We start from the raw sequence: 22,587 nt of genomic DNA on the forward strand, positions 1-22,587 counted from the left end.
TATCTCACAGTTTATTTTTGGCCATCCATTTGACACTGTGTCTGCCTGTGTCAGTGAAAATTGGAGCTAAGAGAACAAAAATCTAGTGAAATCAAATGTATTCATTTTATTTATTTTCACTGATTATCAGTTTATAGGGCTATGAAAAGTATTTTCCTCTTTCCTTGAAGCTTGTCAGCTCAGTAAGGAATAAATATTAATTTTGTTATTTCTTGTATCTGATACCACTCCTTTCTTTGCAATGCTTCTCATTGTCCTTACACTGCATAGGTGTAACATGTAGTACCCTACAAAAGAAAAGGCCTTTCCACACACACTTTATACATTTAAATATGTAACATGGCTTCATGAAACCAAAGTATACATGAACACTTTTGATAGCGTTTTGATCATTTAATCACATCAGTGTTCGATCGTCTGTAAGCCAAAAGTGTAAAACAACTGTGTCTATTATTTGGGAGGAAAGAATGCGTTTTAAGAATACAGCCTTGAGTGCTCTGTTTCCTTTTGAGAGATATGCCGAATTGTTGCAAAGTAGTTAACTTCTTGTCAGAGAAGTTAACTACTTTGCAACTACTCATTCTGAGAAATTGAGGCACAGGGGTTTCTGGAAATGTGTTTAAACTCTGGGAAAAACTGTAAACTGTATAGCCAATTTACCAACATAAGGGGTCTCACAAAACACACATCCATTCAACTGGAGTGTGTTTTTTTAAATATTACAAATGGTAGGTACATTCATACTCACATATTTAAATACATGAGATCATCGTTGAACAGGTGTAACTAAGGGGACAGCATCAAAATGCAATCTGGGTAGAAATGCATGCCCAGATTAAAAAAATATGTCTTTAAATGACCTGAGGTTGTGATGATGGTTACAGCGACTACTCTCAGCCACTCCTCCAGCACAGCAGAACCTGATTACCATTGCCAGCGCCACTTTTATTTCCTGATTAAAGGATATCAATCTGTCTCTGTAACTTGCTGTTTGAAGATATGACAAATGTAATTTTCTTTTGGTTAGTGCGGTGGTTACCTCACAGAAATAAGATCCTGGTATTGAATCCAGTCTGAGCCCCTTCTGTGTGGTGCTTCCACCCCAAAAACATTTTTGGGATGGAAGCATCTCTGTGCAGGTTCTCTCTGGGTACTCTGGCTTTCTCCTGCATTCCAAAGTTGTGCACGGGGTTCAGGTTAATTTGTGATTTTAAATTGACTCCAGAAGTGAACGTGAATGCCAGTGGTATCTGTCTGTCTGTGTTAGCCCTGCAACAGACTGGTGACCTAGTCAGGGTGTAGCCTAACATCCCTATGACATACAGCTGGCATACCCTCCAGCTTTGCTGAGCTCCACGACCTTGAACTGGATAAGCAGAGGAAAATGGATAGATGACTTTCTTTTTAACAGAAAGCCTCACATCAAACATGATCATACATTAATGCTAAAAATCTAAGAGTGGAAAGCTGATGTAAGTATTGTAGAAATAACAGCCAAATAATAAGACAGAGTAACCCTCTCTTGTAATGCTAGGACAGGGCAAGTTAGTTTACAAAAATTCCCTGGCTTTTGTAGACATAGAGTATGCCTCACTCCGTCTGTGTAGATTTCTGCTGTAGTGCAGGTGGTCAAAATACATGTTTCTGGTTTTTTTTTTTTTGTTTTTTTTGTTTTTTTTGTGATCTATAAATCATTTATATCTGGCTATAAACTCTATACAGTAGTGGTAATAAAGTCATAGGACTACCTTACATTTGGAAGGTGTCACCATGCAGAGAAACTCCAAAGGTCAGACTGCAGTTTACAACCTTCTCTCACTTGTGAAAGATATCCTGAAGACAAGCAGCAAGATGAAGCACCTTCTGTTTTGGGCGTTTGTCCTTTCAGCTTTCAAAATCAGCCATTCAAACATTCCAGGTACATAAAAATGTTTTTGTCTTAAATTAGAGGTAATTTACATTTCATTTAAAGAAGGCACTATTTAAAACAAAGTTTATTGATCCTCTGGTCGTTCTCTGTCAGGGTTATGTTTAAGCTTACATCTAAAATCCTAAAATTGTATTTTAGGTCTTTACTGACTTCATGTTCATATTGTGACTTGCAAGTGAATAATGACTGTCTTCTACTTTTACCAATGGTGTTTACTGCACATTTAATCCCCTGGAAATGTTATTTATATACTCTTGACAGCCTTTCAAAGCTGACTGGATGATTTCTTCCTCTATAATGCCAAACGTTTAACTAATGAGATAATTTCTGTCCGAGCCCATCAGTTGTGAGCATGATGAGATTAATTTTAGCACCCAAGAGGTAATAACAGGATCATTTTCCAACAATGTCCAGTGAATTTTTAGATGAAAGAACTTTTGAAATCATTCAAAAGCAAGAGGTCTGAAAATGTATGTGAAAAAATATGTGTTCGTGTTTTCTACTAAAACAACATATTGTGGCCCAATGCTACTTATGATCATTATGAAGTGCAGAACTTGATTAAAACCAAAACACCTAAATCAAATGTCGCCTATACAAGAAATCTTACAGTACTTTATTTCTTTTTCAACAGATTTCTGTCTATTACCTCCTGATGTGGGCCAGGGAACAAGCTTCAACTTTGCTGTGTATTATGATGTTAACAAAGATCAATGCACTCCTTTCCTATACAACGGTGAAGGAGGAAATGCTAACCGTTTTGAAAATGAAAGAGAGTGCATGAGAAACTGTTCACCCAATGCAGAGAATATCTACCCTATGGATGGTAAGATTTATAAGGACAAAAGAACAACTGAATAATTTTCTATGTTTAACGTCTGACCTTAAGATCTTAAAATGCAAAATGTAATGTAATCTTCAAAGAATGCCAAGAGTGGATGGAAACTAAAGATTTCTCCTACTTCCTTGTTTTCTGAGGAGCATGAATTGACTAATAAGATAAATCTCACATCGAGAAAGAAAGAGAGGGAGAGAGAGAGACTTTCTTGAGATATGAAGGTTGACCTTTTTCTTGGATCATTTTAGCATGTATTTACCTCGCACAAAAGACTGTAGGATCGAAGCACTAATGCTATCAACTGTTTATAGAGCAGGACTGTTACACTTTTTGGCACTGCAGACAAATTGCCCCAAACAGCTCAAACATGCTGGGAAATAATGCAGATAACCTGCAAGATAGTCATGATTTGCACTAAAAGAACATCTTCTCCAACATACCTGCCCATCAAAGAGATGTGTCAGTGTGCTTCGCTCTGTCTGTGGCAGTGCAAATTAGGGCTAGAAGAGCAAATAGCAAGGACCAAAACACATTTCCATTCTGGCAATTTCTTCGTTACTACAGTGAAATGCATTTCGTTTATTTATTTTAATGGAATATCAGTATATGCTCTTAGAAAACTTAACTTCCCTTTTTACTGAACAGCTTTTGTTCATCCAAATGTTCATTACATGGCTTTAAATCAACGCCAAGTTTAATTTCTGATGTTCCTGCTCAAAAATGACATTTACATGTACATTATATGTACAAAACACTGTTAAGCAAGACAGCACAGGTAAGATAAAGATTAATGCTACATACTACTGTATTTACTGTTTTTCTGCTGGTTCTGCTGAATTTGGGTCAGAGCGTGATGAAGCTGTCAGATGTCGGTTTTCAGTAGAGCTGTTACTCGTCTGCTTATGTGGTGTGAGGTGAATGAGCGATTGCAGAATTTGTTTACCTGCTCTTTTATTTCTTTTTTGTTTTAGCTGTGTTCGCTGGTCATAGAAATGGTTTGTATGAGCTTTTAGCTGAGATTCCAGTGTTTCTGTGAATACCATACTTGTCCATATTTACATAACAGACCTGAGGTCACAGCCTGTGAAACCCGATGTTCCCCATCCACTAAGAGGATCTATTGATTTTCATGCCCAACCACAACAGCTTTTTTGTGTTTGTGAGGTGAAGCTCTAGTTTCTGTCCTGACATCTTTACTTAAGGTTAATTTTGTCTTGCTTTGGCTTTCTGTGTTACTACTTTTATCAGTGTTAAAATCGTGACATTGTTCACATGGCGACCAGGAAAACTGTAGACTTCAGGTCTGCAGGTCATGCTTGTGAATTAGATGCTTTTTATAGAGCGATAACATTTCACTAAAAATAACAAAATACCAAAAGAATACAGTCTGTTACAGATTCCCCAAGTGTGCCATGGTTACACTTCACTTGGAGGAACTGTAACTAAGACCTATTTTTGACCCAGGTGGAGAGATCACTAGCTAAGTTACTACTAAGTTTTTAACAATAAGGAAATGAGAAAACTTCATATCTGTGGCGAATTTCTTAAATCTTGGCTCTGACAAAAACCATTCAATCAATTATATTAAAAAGGCTAAAATTACAGAAGCTAATGATAACAAAACTAATCTAATTTTCAGGTCAATGTTACTGAGATTCAAACTCACCTGAGATTTTTAGTAGATAAAATAACTGGAAACATTAAAAACAACTGTTTTGACTATTTTAATTACTATGATGATGATGATGATGATGATGATGATGATGATGATGATAATTATGGTGATGTTTTCTCTACACAGCATCTAAAGGTTGCACCTTAGAAAAGGCTGAAGGTGAATGTAATGGCAGATATTTGAGATACTACTATGATTCCATTGATAAAAAATGCAAAAGATTCATTTGGACAGGATGCCTCGGAAATGGAAACAGATTTTTTGACTACAACAGCTGCAATTCCACCTGTGCTGTTATCCAGGGTGAGGACAGTGGGCTCTCTTTCTTCTACACACACTTCCAGATACTGTGTTCATATGTCAATAAATCACTGTACGTTTAATAGGTCAGTGCTAATTCTATCCAAAGCACGGGACACCTATACATGTTTTCTCCAATATGGACAACAAATGATTAGTTACAAGTTACTGGAAATGAAATCCACCATTTAAAATAAAAAGAATTTTGGATTTCTTACCTGCAATCTATCAGTATCTATTAGTCTGATAGTCAAAGGAGCTTGCAAAGAAAAGCATCTGGACTTCTTTAAGTTGCTTGAAGACATTTCACCTCTCATCCGAGAAGCTTCTTCAGTTCAGTATTAGTCTGATAGATTTTCTTTTAGTCTGTTTTCTGCAATGCATCCACTGATTTTAAGTGAAACACAGTGTATTGTGCAGTGACTGTCTTATATTTTCTATTCCATCAGATAAATGTCATTTAACTCCTAATGAAGGTCATGGCTCAAGCTTCAACTTTGCTGTGTATTATGATTCCACCAAAGATCAGTGCAGTCCTTTCATATATAAAGGTGAAGGTGGAAATGCCAACCGCTTTGAAAATGAAGCAGAGTGCATGAGAAACTGTTCACCCAATGCAGAGAATATCTACCCAATGGATGGTAAGAGGACAAAAGAATAACTGAATAATTTATTATGTTTGACTGATAACCCTTAGATGGTAAGATGCAAAATATAATGTCATGTACACCATGTACAAAGTTCACATTGTGCAATAGCCATATGCCACCAAGTGCTCAAAGAGCAGCAGGACTACTAATTATGATTTTACAATTCCTTCAGCATACTTCTCAAAACATTTCTAACTTTCTTGGCACTGCAGACAAATTGTCCCAAACTGATCAACCATGCAGGGAAACATTGTAGATAATCTGCAAGATTATTATGCTTTACACTACAGTTAACATGAACTCAAATTGTATACAAAACGGTGATGATTTTACATGGTACACTTGGGGATTAAGCATCTTTGAATCCATCATCAGTCACAGAGATGTCAATCTTCTTTAGCCATAATAGCCCAAAGGGTCAGAGACTTTTTCCACAAATATGTCAGTGTATATCTTTGTGTGTAGTCCTGTGACAGTGCAAATTAAGATTGCTAGTGAAACTGCTAGAATTTAAATTCTGACAATTTCTTCTATAGTGAAGTGTATCAGCATCTGGATAGTACAGTGATAAAACTACACACCTTCGGAGCAGGAGTTGCAGACCGCCCATGCTAAAACCAAGCCCTGGAATGGCACAGCTATGTCCTCAGCTTGACACAAGCATTTCACTACATATCGTCCTCTGTATGATTGTGTATGTGACAAATAGGGCGATCGTGGCTCAAGAGTTGGGCGTTCGTCTTGTAATCGGAAGGTTGCCGGTTCGAGCCCCGGCTCCGACAGTCTCGGTCGTTGTGTCCTTGGGCAAGACACTTCACCCGTTGCCTACTGGTGGTGGTCAGAGGGCCCGGTGGCGCCAGTGTCCGGCAGCCTCGCCTCTGTCAGTGCGCCCCAGGGCGGCTGTGGCTACAATGTAGCTTGCCATCACCAGTGTGTGAATGGGTGGATGATTGTGTATAGTGTAAAGCGCTTTGGGGTCCTTAGGACCAAGTAAAGCGCTATACAAATGCAGGCTATTTACCATTTACAAATAAAGGTTGTTTGTATCTAGATTATTTATTTTAATGGACAATCAGTATATGTATCTAAAAAGGTCTTTCTTCTTCTCTTTTCATGACCCCATTGACAGGTGAGCAGTACACTGATTTCTCTTTGGTTGTTGGTAATATTATAACTCAGTGTAATGGTCTTAGTAGGCTTACAGTGGTTTTGGTTTGTGGTTTTGCTCTTTCTCCCCCACTTTGGGTAATGCCTGTATAGGAACTAACTATAGTATTTAAAAAACGAAAGAAAGAAAGAGAGAAAACACTAACAATTATATTTACTTATAAAACTATGTAAAATGTAAGAAATATAGATAAAATGTCCTTTGACTTTGTCAGTTTGGTGAAATCTGTTAACAAAATGGAAAACCAAAAGATTAAAAACAACAGTCATACCTATTTTGATAATGATAACAAAATTTTCTCTGAACAGCATCTAAAGCTTGCCTCCTAAAACAAACGGAAGGTGGATGCAATGGCAACTGTGTGAAGTACTACTATGATTCCAGGGAGGAAAAATGCAAAGAATTCATTTGGACCGGATGCGTTGGAAATGGAAACAGATTTCACGACTACAACAGCTGCAACTCCACCTGTTCAGGTGTCAAAGGTAAGAACAGTGTGCTCTGTTGCGTCTACACATAGTTTCAGATATTTACACGTTCATATATCAATAACTCATTACATGTTCTAAAATCATTAGTCAGTGATACTTCTATCCAAAATTCAGGACAGTTACATGTGTTTTTTCTAGACTTTGTTAATAATAAATATTTAAAATAGATGATTAATTCACTCATTCTTTGTTACTTAACACTGAGGACCAGTCCTCTTAAATGTGCAATTTAGAAACTTTTTATAAAAAAAATCAAACAAATCATTGCATTCTGTAGTTATTGAAATAGAAATGCATCATTTTTAAATGAAAACAGAGTTTTGGATTTCTTACCTGCAGTATCTATTTGTCTGCCTGTTGAAGATTATTTAAAGACTTTCTTTTATAAAGTCTGTTTTCTGCAATGCATCTACTGATTTTAGCTGAAACAGACAGTGTATTGTGCATTGGCTGTCTTACATTTTCTTAATAAAATGTGTTTCACAGATTATTTTTTTCTATTCCATCAGATAAGTGTTATTTATTTCCTGATGAAGGTCATGGCTCAAGCTTCAACTTTGCTGTGTATTATGATTCCACCAAAGATCAATGCACTCCTTTCCTATACAACGGTGAAGGAGGAAATGCCAACCGCTTTGAAAATGAAGCAGAGTGCATGAGAAACTGTTCACCCAATGCAGAGAATATCTACCCTATGGATGGTAAGATTTATAAGGACAAAAGAACAACTGAATAATTTTCTATGTTTAACGTCTGACCTTAAGATCTTAAAATGCAAAATGTAATGTAATCTTCAAAGAATGCCAAGAGTGGATGGAAACTAAAGATTTCTCCTACTTCCTTGTTTTCTGAGGAGCATGAATTGACTAATAAGATAAATCTCACATCGAGAAAGAAAGAGAGGGAGAGAGAGAGACTTTCTTGAGATATGAAGGTTGACCTTTTTCTTGGATCATTTTAGCATGTATTTACCTCGCACAAAAGACTGTAGGATCGAAGCACTAATGCTATCAACTGTTTATAGAGCAGGACTGTTACACTTTTTGGCACTGCAGACAAATTGCCCCAAACAGCTCAAACATGCTGGGAAATAATGCAGATAACCTGCAAGATAGTTATGATTTGCACTAAAAGAACATCTTCTCCAACATACCTGCCCATCAAAGAGATGTGTCAGTGTGCTTCGCTCTGTCTGTGGCAGTGCAAATTAGGGCTAGAAGAGCAAATAGCAAGGACCAAAACACATTTCCATTCTGGCAATTTCTTCGTTACTACAGTGAAATGCATTTCGTTTATTTATTTTAATGGAATATCAGTATATGCTCTTAGAAAACTTAACTTCCCTTTTTACTGAACAGCTTTTGTTCATCCAAATGTTCATTACATGGCTTTAAATCAATGCCAAGTTTAATTTCTGATGTTCCTGCTCAAAAATGACATGCCCCAAAATTAATATAGTATTTCTCTGTAATTACAAACTCTTTGTGAACAATCTTGGTATCACAATAAAGCTAGCTCTTGTGAGACTTCAGCAGAGGTGTAAATATTAAATCAGATGATAAAACAGTGTGTGTGTGTGTGGCGGGGGGAGGGGGGTTGCTCTGAGGCATTGTGGGAGATGGAGTTATTCAGTAACAGTGATGTACAAAGTTTTGAAGCAAGACCGCACAGGTAAGATAAAGATTAATGCTACATACTACTGTTTTTACTGTTTTTCTGCTGGTTCTGCTGAATTTGGGTCAGAGCGTGATGAAGCTGTCAGATGTCGGTTTTCAGTAGAGCTGTTACTCGTCTGCTTATGTGGTGTGAGGTGAATGAGCGATTGCAGAATTTGTTTACCTGCTCTTTTATTTCTTTTTTGTTTTAGCTGTGTTCGCTGGTCATAGAAATGGTTTGTATGAGCTTTTAGCTGAGATTCCAGTGTTTCTGTGAATACCATACTTGTCCACATTTACATAACAGACCTGAGGTCACAGCCTATGAAACCCGATGTTCCCCATCCACTAAGAAGATCTATTGATTTTCATGCCCAACCACAACAGCTTTTTTGCGTTTGTGAGGTGAAGCTCTAGTTTCTGTCCTGACATCTTTACTTAAGGTTCATTTTGTCTTGCTTTGGCCTTCTGTGTTACTACTTTTATCAGTGTTAAAATCGTGACATTGTTCACATGGCGACCAGGAAAACTGTAGACTTCAGGTCTGCAGGTCATGCTTGTGAATTAGATGCTTTTTATAGAGCGATAACATTTCACTAAAAATAACAAAATACCAAAAGAATACAGTCTGTTACAGATTCCCCAAGTGTGCCATGGTTACACTTCACTTGGAGGAACTGTAACTAAGACCTATTTTTGACCCAGGTGGAGAGATCACTAGCTAAGTTACTACTAAGTTTTTAACAATAAGGAAATGAGAAAACTTCATATCTGTGGCGAATTTCTTAAATCTTGGCTCTGACAAAAACCATTCAATCAATTATATTAAAAAGGCTAAAATTACAGAAGCTAATGATAACAAAACTAATCTAATTTTTAGGTCAATGTTACTGAGATTCAAACTCACCTGAGATTTTTAGTAGATAAAATAACTGGAAACATTAAAAACAACTGCTTTGACTATTTTAATTACTATGATGATGATGATGATGATGATGATGATGATGATGATGATAATTATGGTGATGTTTTCTCTACACAGCATCTAAAGGTTGCACCTTAGAAAAGGCTGAAGGTGAATGTAATGGCAGATATTTGAGATACTACTATGATTCCATTGATAAAAAATGCAAAAGATTCATTTGGACAGGATGCCTCGGAAATGGAAACAGATTTTTTGACTACAACAGCTGCAATTCCACCTGTGCTGTTATCCAGGGTGAGGACAGTGGGCTCTCTTTCTTCTACACACACTTCCAGATACTGTGTTCATATGTCAATAAATCACTGTACGTTTAATAGGTCAGTGCTAATTCTATCCAAAGCACGGGACACCTATACATGTTTTCTCCAATATGGACAACAAATGATTAGATACAAGTTACTGGAAATGAAATCCACCATTTAAAATAAAAAGAATTTTGGATTTCTTACCTGCAATCTATCAGTATCTATTAGTCTGATAGTCAAAGGAGCTTGCAAAGAAAAGCATCTGGACTTCTTTAAGTTGCTTGAAGACATTTCACCTCTCATCCGAGAAGCTTCTTCAGTTCAGTATTAGTCTGATAGATTTTCTTTTAGTCTGTTTTCTGCAATGCATCCACTGATTTTAAGTGAAACACAGTGTATTGTGCAGTGACTGTCTTATATTTTCTATTCCATCAGATAAATGTCATTTAACTCCTAATGAAGGTCATGGCTCAAGCTTCAACTTTGCTGTGTATTATGATTCCACCAAAGATCAGTGCAGTCCTTTCATATATAAAGGTGAAGGAGGAAATGCCAACCGCTTTGAAAATGAAGCAGAGTGCATGAGAAACTGTTCACCCAATGCAGAGAATATCTACCCAATGGATGGTAAGATTTATAAGGACAAAAGAATAACTGAATAATTTATTGTGTTTAACCGATAACCTTCAGATGGTAAATGTATGTCATGTATCTTTAATGACCACCAAAAGCAGATGTGACAAGATGAAAAATATGTCATTGTCCTACTTCCTTATTTTCTGAGGACTTCGGAGGATGAATTGTCTGACAAGGCAGAATCTTATATATAGAGAGAGGAACATTTGTGGTTTGTTAAGATTTTCAGACTTTTATATGAACCATTTCTACATATAATTACTTCACGAGAGGCTGTAGGAACAAAGTGTTCACACTAAGCACCAGTCAGATGTCACCAAGTTCTAAAAATGAACTTCTCAAGTTCTCAGAGAATCAATTTTTAGTGTTTGTAAGTTTGGTAAAATCTACTGGCAGCATGCCTGAGGCTTTGGTAAATGTTTACTGAGGCTTAAGATGTCTACATGTCTGAAAGTCGAATGCCTTCAAACATGTTGTGTTAGTATTTAAAATATTTGTGTTTAAATTTTACCTCTGATAAAAAGCTTTAATATAATGACAATTAAAAATGCTAGAACAACCAAAACAAATGTTATGCCTATTTTGATGATGATGATGATGATGATGATGATGATGATGACGACGATGACGAGCACATTTTCTCTGAACAGCATCTAAAGCTTGCCTCCTAAAAAGAGCTGAAGGTGGATGCAATGGCAACTGTATGAAGTACTACTATGATTCCAGTGATAAAAAATGCAAAGAATTCATTTGGACTGGTTGCTCTGGAAATGGAAACAGATTTCACGACTACAACAGCTGCAACTCCTCCTGCTCAGGTGTCAAGTGCAAGCACAATGTGCTCTCTTTTTTTCTATAGACTTTCAGATATTAACACGTGTTCAATAAATCATTACATGTTGTAAAAACGAATTAGTCAGTGATAATTCTATCCAAAACAACACAGTGATGTGTGTTTATACATACTGACCTGAACTCCCAAAAAGTTGATTCTGTTCATCTGGAAGTAACGTTTTCAGTGGGAGAAACATTTCGAAAATGCTACGTCCAAATAAACAGAATCAATGTTTTTTCGATGTCCTTATGTAGATGATGGAGCATGCATCAAGACTGACATGAACTGTTTTGGATTTTAGATGGTCTTGAGGAGGATGAGGTGGATACTCCAACTGGTCAGTAGATCACACTCTTATTTAAAAAGAGACAATGTAGGATACGTTTGCTTTAGTCCTACCTGGTTGCCAACATACTGTTTAACAGATTTTGAAGATTCTGAGCGGTGAAACAACCTTTTGTCTTTAATGTCTTTAATCTTTAAACAGGTCTTTTTTAAATTGCCATATTATGTGGAGTTTTGATTGTACTCAACAGTTAATGTCCACTTTTAAGCAGTTTTTATATAATTTTTATTTTTATATAATGATTTTTATTTATTTATTTATTTTTTATATATAACTTTTGTTTTCTTTTCTTTAGGCCCTTACTTGACTGGATAATTCAGGACAACATTTGACTCCATCAAACAATATCATGGTGGTCACTGATTCAATGATCAACTTTTGATTTTTCTTCCTCGTGTATGTAAAAGTCTTACGTGATCCTCAATTTTACGTTTTACTTAATCAACATTACAAATGTAAAGTAATGATTTTTTCATTCTATTATTTTTCTGAGCACTTTTTAATAACTACTTTTCATATTGACAATTTTTTTCTTGCCTTATGTTATAACAAACTTAAAATTTTGTCTTTTTTAAAGTGTTGGTCAGATACAGAAAGTAATTTCACGTGTTATGAGTTGTGTTTCAGCAATTCTGGACACCTGTCACTCAGAAGCAGAAAAAGAGGGAAAAACACTCAACAACAACAGTAAACTTTTAGGTTTTCTTAGTATGAGAACCTAAAAGTGTAATTTTAGGTTCTCATACTTATTCACGTGTGCACAATTGCCTGAAGGTCTTTTAGTATTGTGGTCTCATAATTATTTAAATATAACAGCATTATCAGCTAGTGTTTTCTTGAAAACTGAACTAAATCTGAATGCATGTGCCAATTAAAAAACACCAGATATGATATGTTTAAACCTGTGATGCCTTTTGACTCTCTGTTTTCTTGCTAGATATTCATAAATCTTACAATATTATGTTATGTTGCTTGAGTATTGTACTAGCTGCATAAAATGCATTCTCAGTATTCAGTGCCTTTTTAACAGTCCTAAAGGTTCACAAAATATGTTAATTACCATCTACTGTTTATTATCTACTGCAGGAAATATTCTCAGTGTTGTTCTCCGTGTATTACAAAGCCTTCTTTTTAAGGTGCTTTTTTACTTAAAGACAAGACAGAACAAAGGCACACTTTGGAAACGAGCCAGGGATTCATAATAACTAATGATTAAATGCAGATTGGTGTGTAAACACATAGTGAGTGAAGAAGAAACACTCAGGGCATTATGGGAAGGCCCCACCAGCAGCCTATACCAACTGCAGCATAAATAAGGGAGGATTCAGGGTCACCCAATCCAGCTCTAATTATGTGCGCTATCAAAACTGAAATTTTGAGCCTAATCTTAAAATGTCTGCCCTTAATGTCTGTCTCCTGAATCCGAACTGGATCCACAGAAGAGGGGCCTCAAAGCCAAAGGCTCTGAACTCCCATTCTACTTTTAAATATCCCAGAAACCAAAAGTAAATCTGCAGTACTCTTTTTGGGATGTTACTATGAGGTTTTTAAGAGAAGATGGAGCCTGATTATTTAAGACCTTGTAAGTGGTGAGAAGGATTCTGGATTTGACAGGGAGGTAATGAAAATAAGCCAATATAGGAGAAATATGTGCTCTCTATTTCCAGCCTTTAGTCTTGTTGCAGCATTTCAGGTCAGCCAAAGGCCTTTTAAGTTTTAAGGAGTCTAGCCTAGAAGCAATAAATGCATGAACTAGTTTTTCAGCATCACCTGAGACAGGAGATTTTCTAAGTTATTACAAATGCTAGATGTGGGGTATTCATACTCATCATCATGTATTTGTTTTCTTTAAACAGGTGTGAGTAATGTGACAGCATCAAAATGCAATCTGGCTTAAATGAGAGGGCAGTACAAAGGTTGCCATGACGCTTACAGTGCCTGCTCTTAACCACCTCCTGTCTGCTATCACCAGCGCCATTCTTATTTCCTGATTAAAGAATATCTATCTCTATAAATTGCTGTTTCAAGATATTCCAGATATGATTTTCTTTTGGTTAATGCAGTGGTTACCTCAAAGAAAGAAGGTCCTGGATTTGAATCCCGTCTGGTGCCCTTCTGTATGATGTTTGCATGTTCTCCCCATGTCTGTGTGAGCTCTCTCTGGCTACTCTGAATTCCTCCCCCCTTTCAAAGATATGCATGGGTTTTAGGTTAATTGGTCATTCTAAATTGACTCTAGGTGCAAATGTAAAAATGAATGGAATTTGTCTCTATGTGTTAGCACTGCCATGGACTGGCGACCTACTCAGGGTGTTGCCTTTCTCTCACCTTATGACAGATAGCATAGCCTCTAGCTCCCCTCAGGACCCTGAATTGCATAAGAAGAGGAAAATAGTTGGATGACTTTCTTTTTAAAGCCTTCGGTAAACATACCACAGCAGACACGATGACGTTTTTATAAGCATGTTTTACAGCATCTTTTATTAACTCCGGTGGCTGCTACAAACACACTCAGTCGGCTGCAGCCTTCCAGCTCACAGCCCGACTCACATCAACAACAACCCTCAGGACCCAGAGCAGATTTTCAAGCCGGCGAGGCATGATTGCAGATGCCATGCAGGTGGGTCCATCGCTCCTGCAGTGGCACCGCAGACCACGCCCCATCACACCTTACATCAAAGATTATCACATATAACCATCCACTTTATACAATAAAGGTAATAAAGCCATAGCTCTGCCATTACCTTTGGAAGATGTCACTCATCCATAGAAGGTCAATACTGATCACCCACTCACACTGAAGTTTACAATATTTTCTCACTTATATATATATAGATATAGATAGATAGATATCGCAAAGACAAGCAGCAAGATGAAGCACCTTCTGTTTTGGAGGTTTGTCTTTTCGGCTTTTAAAATCTGACATTAAGACATTCTAGGTACATAAAAATGTTTTTGTCTTAAATTAGCCTTCATTTAAAATCATTACAAAAAAAACTGTTTCAAAATCTAAGTTTACTTTTCATAACGGGCCAGGCTATTAGCACATAGCTTGATGTCTTCTCGTTGTTTTCTGTCAGGGTTATGTTTAAGCTTGCGTCTGAACTCCTGAAATTGTTATTTTGGTTATAACTGGTTTTTACTGACTTCATATTATGACTTGCAAGTGAATAATGGCTGTCTTCCATTTTGACCATTGGTATTTACTGCACATTTAATCCCTTGGAAATGGTATTTACATATGTCTGTGAAGGTTCTCAGTCATCCAGGTCATCATAGTCTAAGGAGTTTGGAAAGAAAAGTGTCTGGACTTTTTTAAGTAGCTTGATGACGTCCCATCTCTCGTCTGAGAAGCTTCTTCAGTTCTAAGGTCAAATGGTGGAGAGTCCTAGATTTATGCCCCATAGGAGTGTCCCCTCCAGAGGAACAATTGACCCCCTAATGATCCTATACCTAATCACACGAGCCAAGGTGTAACAACGGGTGTAGGTCACAATTAGCCAAGGTTTCAGGTGAACTCATTGTGAAACCTAGCCCCACCCTATCACGTGATTGCCTGAGGTCAGAAGGCCCAGGATGTGAGTGGGCGTTAAAGCATCTGGGAAGGGATCTCAAAACTGGATTATAGATGGCAGGCAGTTGGTGTCGTAAGCCACCGCCTCTGTTCAAAGATGGTCGTTCAAGGTGGACATAGATGGCTTTTTCACTCCTCTTTCAAACTATCTGTCTTCTGTTTCCTTGATTCTCTTTCCTTGAAGTGTCACAAGACTCGGCTGTCCATCTGCAGTGAACGTTACTTTTAAAATGTATTCCTCTACAGATTACAGAATACATGCCCAAAAATGTATTTTGTAATGTATTCCGTTACATTACTCAATGAGAGTAACGTATTCTGAATACTTTGGATTACTTAATATATTATTATGCTTTTTACAACTACACGAATGTTCTATTGATGTGTGTTTTATTACTTTTAGTGAAGGTTATTAACCATAGGAATACCAACTAGATTTTTAAATCTTAATATAAAATAAGTAACAGTAGGGTGGACATTAGGTAAGGCACTTTTTGCAGCGATCTCGTATAGAAAACTATTCCGTGCATATATGAAACAGGTCTGCGGCTCCAAACCGTAAAGGCATAAATCCGTAAAGGGACGTCTGGCTAATACGTCGGGTTCCGTGTCGGGCTTGTAGCCGAAAACTATCTTTACTTTGTTGTCTGGGTCAACTTTGCTAGCAAGAGACAAAGAGAGGCGTTGAAAGGCTGCTCCAACGGAACTTATTGTTTCGGAGGAAAACACGAACACGGTCGAGTCTTAATAGCGTATTTACAACTTGGCTCGTCAGGCACTCTTTTTGGCTGCAGTGGTTATTATTGTATTTACATGCTTCCAGCTCCCGTTCATATATTGGACTTGTTTCCATCTGCGACGAGCATATATGTCATCTTTTTGAAAACATCCTGGTGGTAATGATGGCGCAGTCTTAAGAAGCAACAGGTGGTTTGGAGTAAGTGCTTCAAGGTCATTTGGATCTGTAGAAGCCTTTGTAATAGGACATACATTCAAAATAGCTTCAGCTTCACATAAAACAGTCCTGAGGCTCTCTTCATCAAGACTTTGTACATTTAAGGTGGAATTAAGAATTTTTCTCACAGATCTTATAAGTCTTTCCCATACACCTCCATGATGTGAGCCAGCTGGGGGATGGAAAGTCCATTTAATGCCCTTTTGAAGAAGGGTATTGTGTAGACGATGTTGATTCCAATCTGCTATCATTTCCTTCAGCTCATGATGGGCTCCCGCAAAGTTGGTGCCGTTGTCAGATCGCAGTTCTTTTACTTGACCACGTCTGGCAATAAAGCGACGAAGGGCATTGATAAAAGAGTCTGTGTCCAGTGATGATGCCATTTCAATATGAATGGCTCTTGACGCTAAACATGTGAATATCACACCATAGCATTTTACAGTAGTCCTTCCACGTTTCACTAGAAATGGTCCAAAATAGTCCACTCCAACGTACGTGAATGGTGGTTCATCGGGAGTTACTCTGTGCAGGGGCAGGTCTGCCATTTGCTGTTGTCCTGGTGGGGCATTTACGCGCCGACACACAACGCATTTAGCCACAATTTTTCTTATAGGTACTGTGACACCTGAAATCCAGTATTTTTGACGCAGTTTGGATAACATGTGGTTACGACCTCCATGACCCACCGCTTCATGGACATGTTGAAGGATTAGGTTAGAAATGTGGAAGTCTTTGGCCAGAATAACAGGATGTTTTCTCTCTTCTGGCATTGCAGTTCTACTGAGTCGTCCACTAACTCTCAACACACCTTCTTCCAGGATGGGAGTAAGTTTATAAATGTGACTGGTTCTCTTAACATTCAACCCTTTTGTTAAACAGGAGATTTCATCAGCAAACCGCTTCCTTTGACAAAAGGAGATTATAGCCATTTCAGCGCTAATCAGCTCCTCAACTTTGAGACTGCTGGTGTCCAGACAGTGTTTCTTCATTTGAAGTTCATGATTTTGTCCAGGATCATGTTTAATCTGTAGTTTTCTTCTACTGTAATGCAGAAGCAGTTTTTTAACTCTCAGAATCCATGCTACTGCACGCTTCAGCCGAGTCCAGGATGAAAAATACTGAATGAAGTGAGAAACCGGATCCATTTCTTGTGATGTCTGAACAGCATTCACTGTTGTTTTAATTTCTGCATCGTTTGATGAGATTTGTTTCACTTCATCAGGATTCTGAGGCCACTCCTCTTGTGGTAGTAGAAGAAATGGAGGTCCAGAAAGCCAAGTTTGTTTATTTTTCAAAAAGGATTGTACCGTTAAACCTCGAGAAGCCAAATCTGCTGGCTTGTTATCCGTGTCCACATATCTCCATTGTTGAGCATTTGAAACTTTGACAATCTCAGAAACTCTGTTGGCGACGAAAGTGCGGAACCTTGTTGTTTTATTGTTGATATATTTTAGTACAGAGGTGCTATCAGTCCAAAATACTGAGTCCTTCAGTTCCATCTGCAGCTCTTTCTTCCACATTACATCCATTCTGCTTGCTAAGGTGGCAGCAGTTAACTCCATTCGAGGGATTGTAACTGGTTTTAAGGGAGCAACACGTGCCTTTCCCATAATGAATGCACAGCGTGCCTGGTCTCGTTCGTTCTTTAGTAACAAATAAGTCACTGTTCCAAAGCTGTCCTCAGATGCATCTGCGGACAGCTATGGAAACTGTAACTGAGCAGTTTTTACAGTTCCAAAACTGTTGGTTTTAAAACAACGATCAACCTTGAACTCCTCCAGCTTGTAGAGCTCTTGCATCCAAATAGTCCATTCCTGTATAACTGCATCAGGTAATGCATCATCCCATCCAATCTTTTTTTGACACAGATTTTGCAGAATCTTTTTAGCAGTTAAGATTACTGGTGCCAACATTCCTAAGGGGTCATAAACAGAGCTGACTACAGAAAGGATGCCACGTTTTGTCAAAGGTCGATCTCTTAGAGTGATTCTGAACTTGAAAACGTCAGATTCAACACACCACTGAACGCCCAAAACTCTTTCCACTGGAAGCTCATCACTGATCAAGTCTAGATCCTTTATTTTGTTTGCTCTGTTACTTTCAGGTATTACAGCCAACACATTACGACTGTTACTTATCCATTTGTTCAGTGGAAAGCCTCCTTTCAAGCATATGGCACAGAGTTCATGATAGAGATCTATCGCATCCTCTTCTGTGGCTGCTGAGACGAGACAGTCGTCGACGTAAAAGTTGTTCAACATTGTATCCACGGCTTGAAGGCTAAACTGTTGTTTATGATCTTCAGCACATTTCCTTAGTGCAAAATTTGCACAACTGGGAGATGATGTTGCTCCAAACACATGTACTGTCATCCTGTATTCAACCATGGCTTGAGTGTAATCTACGTTGGGCCACCAAAGGAATCTCAACATATCTCCATCCTCCTCTGGTATTTTAACCTGATGAAACATGGCTTTAATGTCTGCTGCAATGACAACAGGTTCTTTACGAAATCTTGTCAGAACTCCAATTAACGTGCTGGTCAAGTCTGGACCTTGTAAGAGCTTGCTATTTAGCGACACTCCATGATACTTGGCTCTACAGTCGAACACCACTCTAAGGGTTTTCTTTTGCGGATGCAGAACACCATGGTGTGGCAAATACCATTTCCTGCCATCCGTCCGTTCTAAGTTGTCTTCTGGTACCTTTTCTGCATAACCTCCATGAAACTGTTATAGTCCTGCAGAAAAGAAGAGTTCTTCATAAGTCTTTTCTTCAGATTCTGAAGGCGTTGTTCAGCAACACTTTTATTATCTGGCATGCAGACCTTTAAGTCTTTCAATGGGAGTCCAATATAATAATGACCATTATGTAGCTTAGCAGTATTGGAAACTTTATCCAAAAACTGTTGGTCTTCCTTAGAAGGTTCTTTCTCATCTCTGGCACACTCTGGAAAATCAGTTTTAAACTGCTGATTCCACAGCTCATCAAGTTTCACCACTGAAACTCTATTGACACTTATCTGTGGCTGATTGTGAGCTACAGTTTGAGTCTCACCCAAAGGTCCGTTTACTATCCAGCCAAGGACAGTTTTAACAGCATACGGTCCATCTCCAACACTTCTAATGACATCCAGAGCCATCCAGAGCCTTTGGCACATTCGAGCCAATTAGCAAATCAATTTCAGAGTCAATTTCTGGCAGATGTACAGACTTCAAATATGGCCACCGGATTATATCGTTCTGGTGAGGAATGTTTCCTTTATGGACAGGCATAGTGAACTGAGTATAAAGAATGGGAAGATCACAAAACTAATTTCCGTCTAGTCCAGCGACTTCTAAATCTGCAATAATATCCGTTTCAACAACTTTATTTTGTCCCATAGTTCTCAGCAGAATGTTGGATCTTCTTCCATGAATTTTCAGCTTATTCATCAGCTTTACTGTACAAAATGATGCAGTGCTGCCTGGGTCAAGAAATGCATAGGTGTACAATGTTACATTTCCTTTCTTGGCCTTAACTTTCACAGGCACGATTGAAAGTTTGAATTCATCTTTACCGGCCCCAGTAAGAGCACTGGTCTGAATAGAGACTATGGCACGATCCTGAGTTTGTTCCTTTGATTCTTGTTCTTTACTCATTGTCTTTTGATAGATGTGTAACATTTGAGGATGCTTTAAACCACACGTCTTGCACCTGAGGCGCTTTTTGCAGTCTCCACTAATGTGTCCTTTACAAAGACATCCGAAACAGACTCCATTCTCTTTTAGAAAAGTGATTTTGTCTTTTTGCGTTTTTCTTTCCAGCTCCTGACAATTTTCTAAGGTATGTTCACCTTTGCAAAACAAGCAACTCCTCATTTGTGTGGCTCTTTCTTTTTCCTTTGTCATTTTCTTTATCAGATGCCATCACAGAGGTAGCAAAAGAACTTTCTTTGAATCTTGTGTGAGTTTGAGACTTAAGTTTGTCATGCAGATATCCTTGATGTCCCCAAACACTGGGTCAGATGCAATCTTCACTTGTTTTTCTAAAAAATCCACAAGATCCTTAAATGTAGCTTGTCGATTACACTTCTCATGGAAATCACAGACTGCAGTTCTCCACTTATCTCTCTGCCTGTAGGGAAGTTTCTTTGTTATAGCTAACATGTTGGCAGGCATGTCAAGCTCCTGCATATAACTGAGATCTTCCATAGCATTGCAACAGCCTCTTAGGAATATTGTGTAAGCTTGAAGAGCTTTCGTGTCCTCTGCTTTTATTGAAGACCAAGCAAGTGCTTTGCTCATGTAAGCCGTGGCAAGTTTATGTTCATTACCAAAATGCTGCCGTAATAAAGACTTTGCCTTTCTGAATCCTGCTTCTGAAGTCATGTGTAGACAACTCCTTACAAGTTCTCTTGGTTGACCCTTTGTGTGTTGTTCCAAATAATAAAGACAATCTCCAGGGTTTTTATTTCTGCTTTCTGATTTAACAAAAATCTGGTACTGAAGTGGATCTCCATCAAAAACTGGGATCTCCTTTTTAGGTAATGAAGACAGACTATGTTGTTGGATTAATAAAGCAGTGAGTTTGTTTTGCTTACTCATGACAGATAAGATGTTATAGTCTTCTTCATGACTAGAGATTTGAGAAGGTACATGTTTATTTTCACGTGAATTTCTAATGTTTGACTGATATGTCAAGGAATCTTCAGAAAGAGTCTGAGGTTGTATTGGAAATCTGCCTGTGGTTAAGAGAGATTGTGAGTCTGCAACATTATGCTCCCTAAAGATATGCACATGTTGCCTTTCGTGTACAGGATCATCAGGGCGAGTATTCAACACTTGAGTTACCTTTTGTCCCTTTTCAAAATATGACTCCACACCATCTGATATTTTTGATAGTTTACTTTTAATACTGGATCCTTTTGAGCCTCCCAGTACTTTCATTTTTGCAACCGTGGCAGCTATATTTGTTTCCAGCTCCAGTTGCTCGCGCTGTCTCTTTAACTGTGCTTTATGTTCCTCCAAGGCGTGTTTATCCTTGAGCAGTTTTTGCCTTACCATCAGTGCAGCTGCTTCAGCTTCAGCCATTATTCGTGCTGATGTTGTACTTGAGGCTCTGGAGTTTGAGCTTGAAGAACTGATTTTACTCTTTTTGCTTCCTACGTTTGAAACACTGTCACCTGGCTGTATTTCATCTTGTATGTCAGAATTTGTTTTAACCTGCTTTAGCCTCAGCTTCATTGTCTTTTTCCATAAAAGGTCTTCCAGCTTCAAGAAGCTATCGTTTCACATCTTCAACAAAATCATCATTACATTTTGTTATGCGTCCAAACCAGTCAATATGAGCGTCTTGTTCATCTTTAGGAATCAATAAAATGAATGCATCATAAACTACTTTGGCATTTTTATACAAATCATTCAGTTTTTCCAAGTTAAGCTGCACAGCTTTTGCATTGTCATCATGTTTCATCAATTCTTTAATATCACGAGTTAACTCTTTAATCTTGTTAACATGAGCTTTTCGCTCTTTCTGCAAAGTTTCCATTTTAAAAGCAAGTGCTTTAGCCGTCAGTTTTGCAGATCTTTTTTCTTCCAATTTCATGTTCGGCTTCTTTTATTTCACTCATCATCACTTTTTCACACGCATCAAAACAACATTATATTCCACAGCTTCAAAGATAGATCACAGCCAATACTTTTCGTCTGTGTAAACCACTGCGCAGCAGCGTCACAGGCTGTCAAAACCAAAGCAGCGTCCTCCAGCTTGCCAAATCAAGCACACGCACGCACACAATGCAGATCAAACCAATGTCCCCAATGGACAAGCGGTGACACTTACAAACTGTGTTCAAAACATCCAATAATACACAGAGTGAATCTGCGTGTCCTACCGCTTCTGAAGTGTCTGTTGCGCTGCGTTCCACCATGCCAGTGTGACGGTGCCATTTCCAATTACTGATTTGAGAACTGCGTCCACTCATCTGAAGGCTCTGTGACTCCAAAACGTATATCCAAAAATCCTCTTCATTGTTCTGATGCGTGCGATAAAAGACAGTTTTCTGTTGACTAAATGTTGCGACTTTCATCCATAAATAAAGCCGCGGCCGGCTGAGTTGGTTGTGTCCCTGTGACGCGCCTCCAATAATCCATAATGAGTCGTACTTGTACTTTGCGCATTTATTTTAAGAACAAAACAAAAACAAACGTTTGCGCTTTCAATCAATTTACAAATGAATGAATGAATGCTTTATTGGCCATATGCAGGTTGCCCCGCAGAGGAATAGGACCCCCCCGACTTACACACACAACAAAGACATCAC

General features: G+C 38.1%; 1 protein-coding gene and 1 long non-coding RNA gene across 2 annotated transcripts; both read left to right on the top strand.

Annotated features, from left to right (window-relative positions):
* The first annotated feature begins 1,515 nt into the window (after positions 1-1,515).
* LOC146515484 (actinia tenebrosa protease inhibitors-like) lies at positions 1,516-7,803 on the top strand. The gene is made up of 6 exons (XM_085168064.1): positions 1,516-1,918; positions 2,565-2,756; positions 4,570-4,746; positions 5,193-5,384; positions 6,870-7,046; positions 7,562-7,803. Exons 1-6 carry the CDS (start codon positions 1,771-1,773, stop codon positions 7,786-7,788), a joined length of 1,113 nt encoding a protein of 370 aa, XP_085024190.1. The 5' UTR covers positions 1,516-1,770; the 3' UTR covers positions 7,789-7,803.
* A 1,884-nt stretch (positions 7,804-9,687) lies between these two features.
* On the top strand, positions 9,688-12,692 carry LOC146515485 (uncharacterized). Its single transcript, XR_014875300.1, has 5 exons — positions 9,688-9,926; positions 10,373-10,564; positions 11,224-11,391; positions 11,710-11,745; positions 12,050-12,692. It is a non-coding gene; the product is annotated as an uncharacterized LOC146515485 (long non-coding RNA).
* The last annotated feature ends 9,895 nt before the right edge of the window (positions 12,693-22,587 follow it).

This window comes from Neolamprologus multifasciatus, chromosome 7, assembly GCF_963576455.1.
Source record: "Neolamprologus multifasciatus chromosome 7, fNeoMul1.2, whole genome shotgun sequence".
Taxonomy (NCBI): domain Eukaryota; kingdom Metazoa; phylum Chordata; class Actinopteri; order Cichliformes; family Cichlidae; genus Neolamprologus; species Neolamprologus multifasciatus.

Excerpts from the sequence above, each read along its gene's own strand:
- LOC146515484 (XM_085168064.1), top strand. The coding sequence starts at position 1,771 with ATGCAGAGAAACTCCAAAGGTCAGACTGCAGTTTACAACCTTCTCTCA. Across the intron at positions 2,757-4,569 it reads GAATATCTACCCTATGGATG|CATCTAAAGGTTGCACCTTA; the intron begins GTAAGATTTATA and ends TTCTCTACACAG. Across the intron at positions 5,385-6,869 it reads GAATATCTACCCAATGGATG|CATCTAAAGCTTGCCTCCTA; the intron begins GTAAGAGGACAA and ends TTCTCTGAACAG.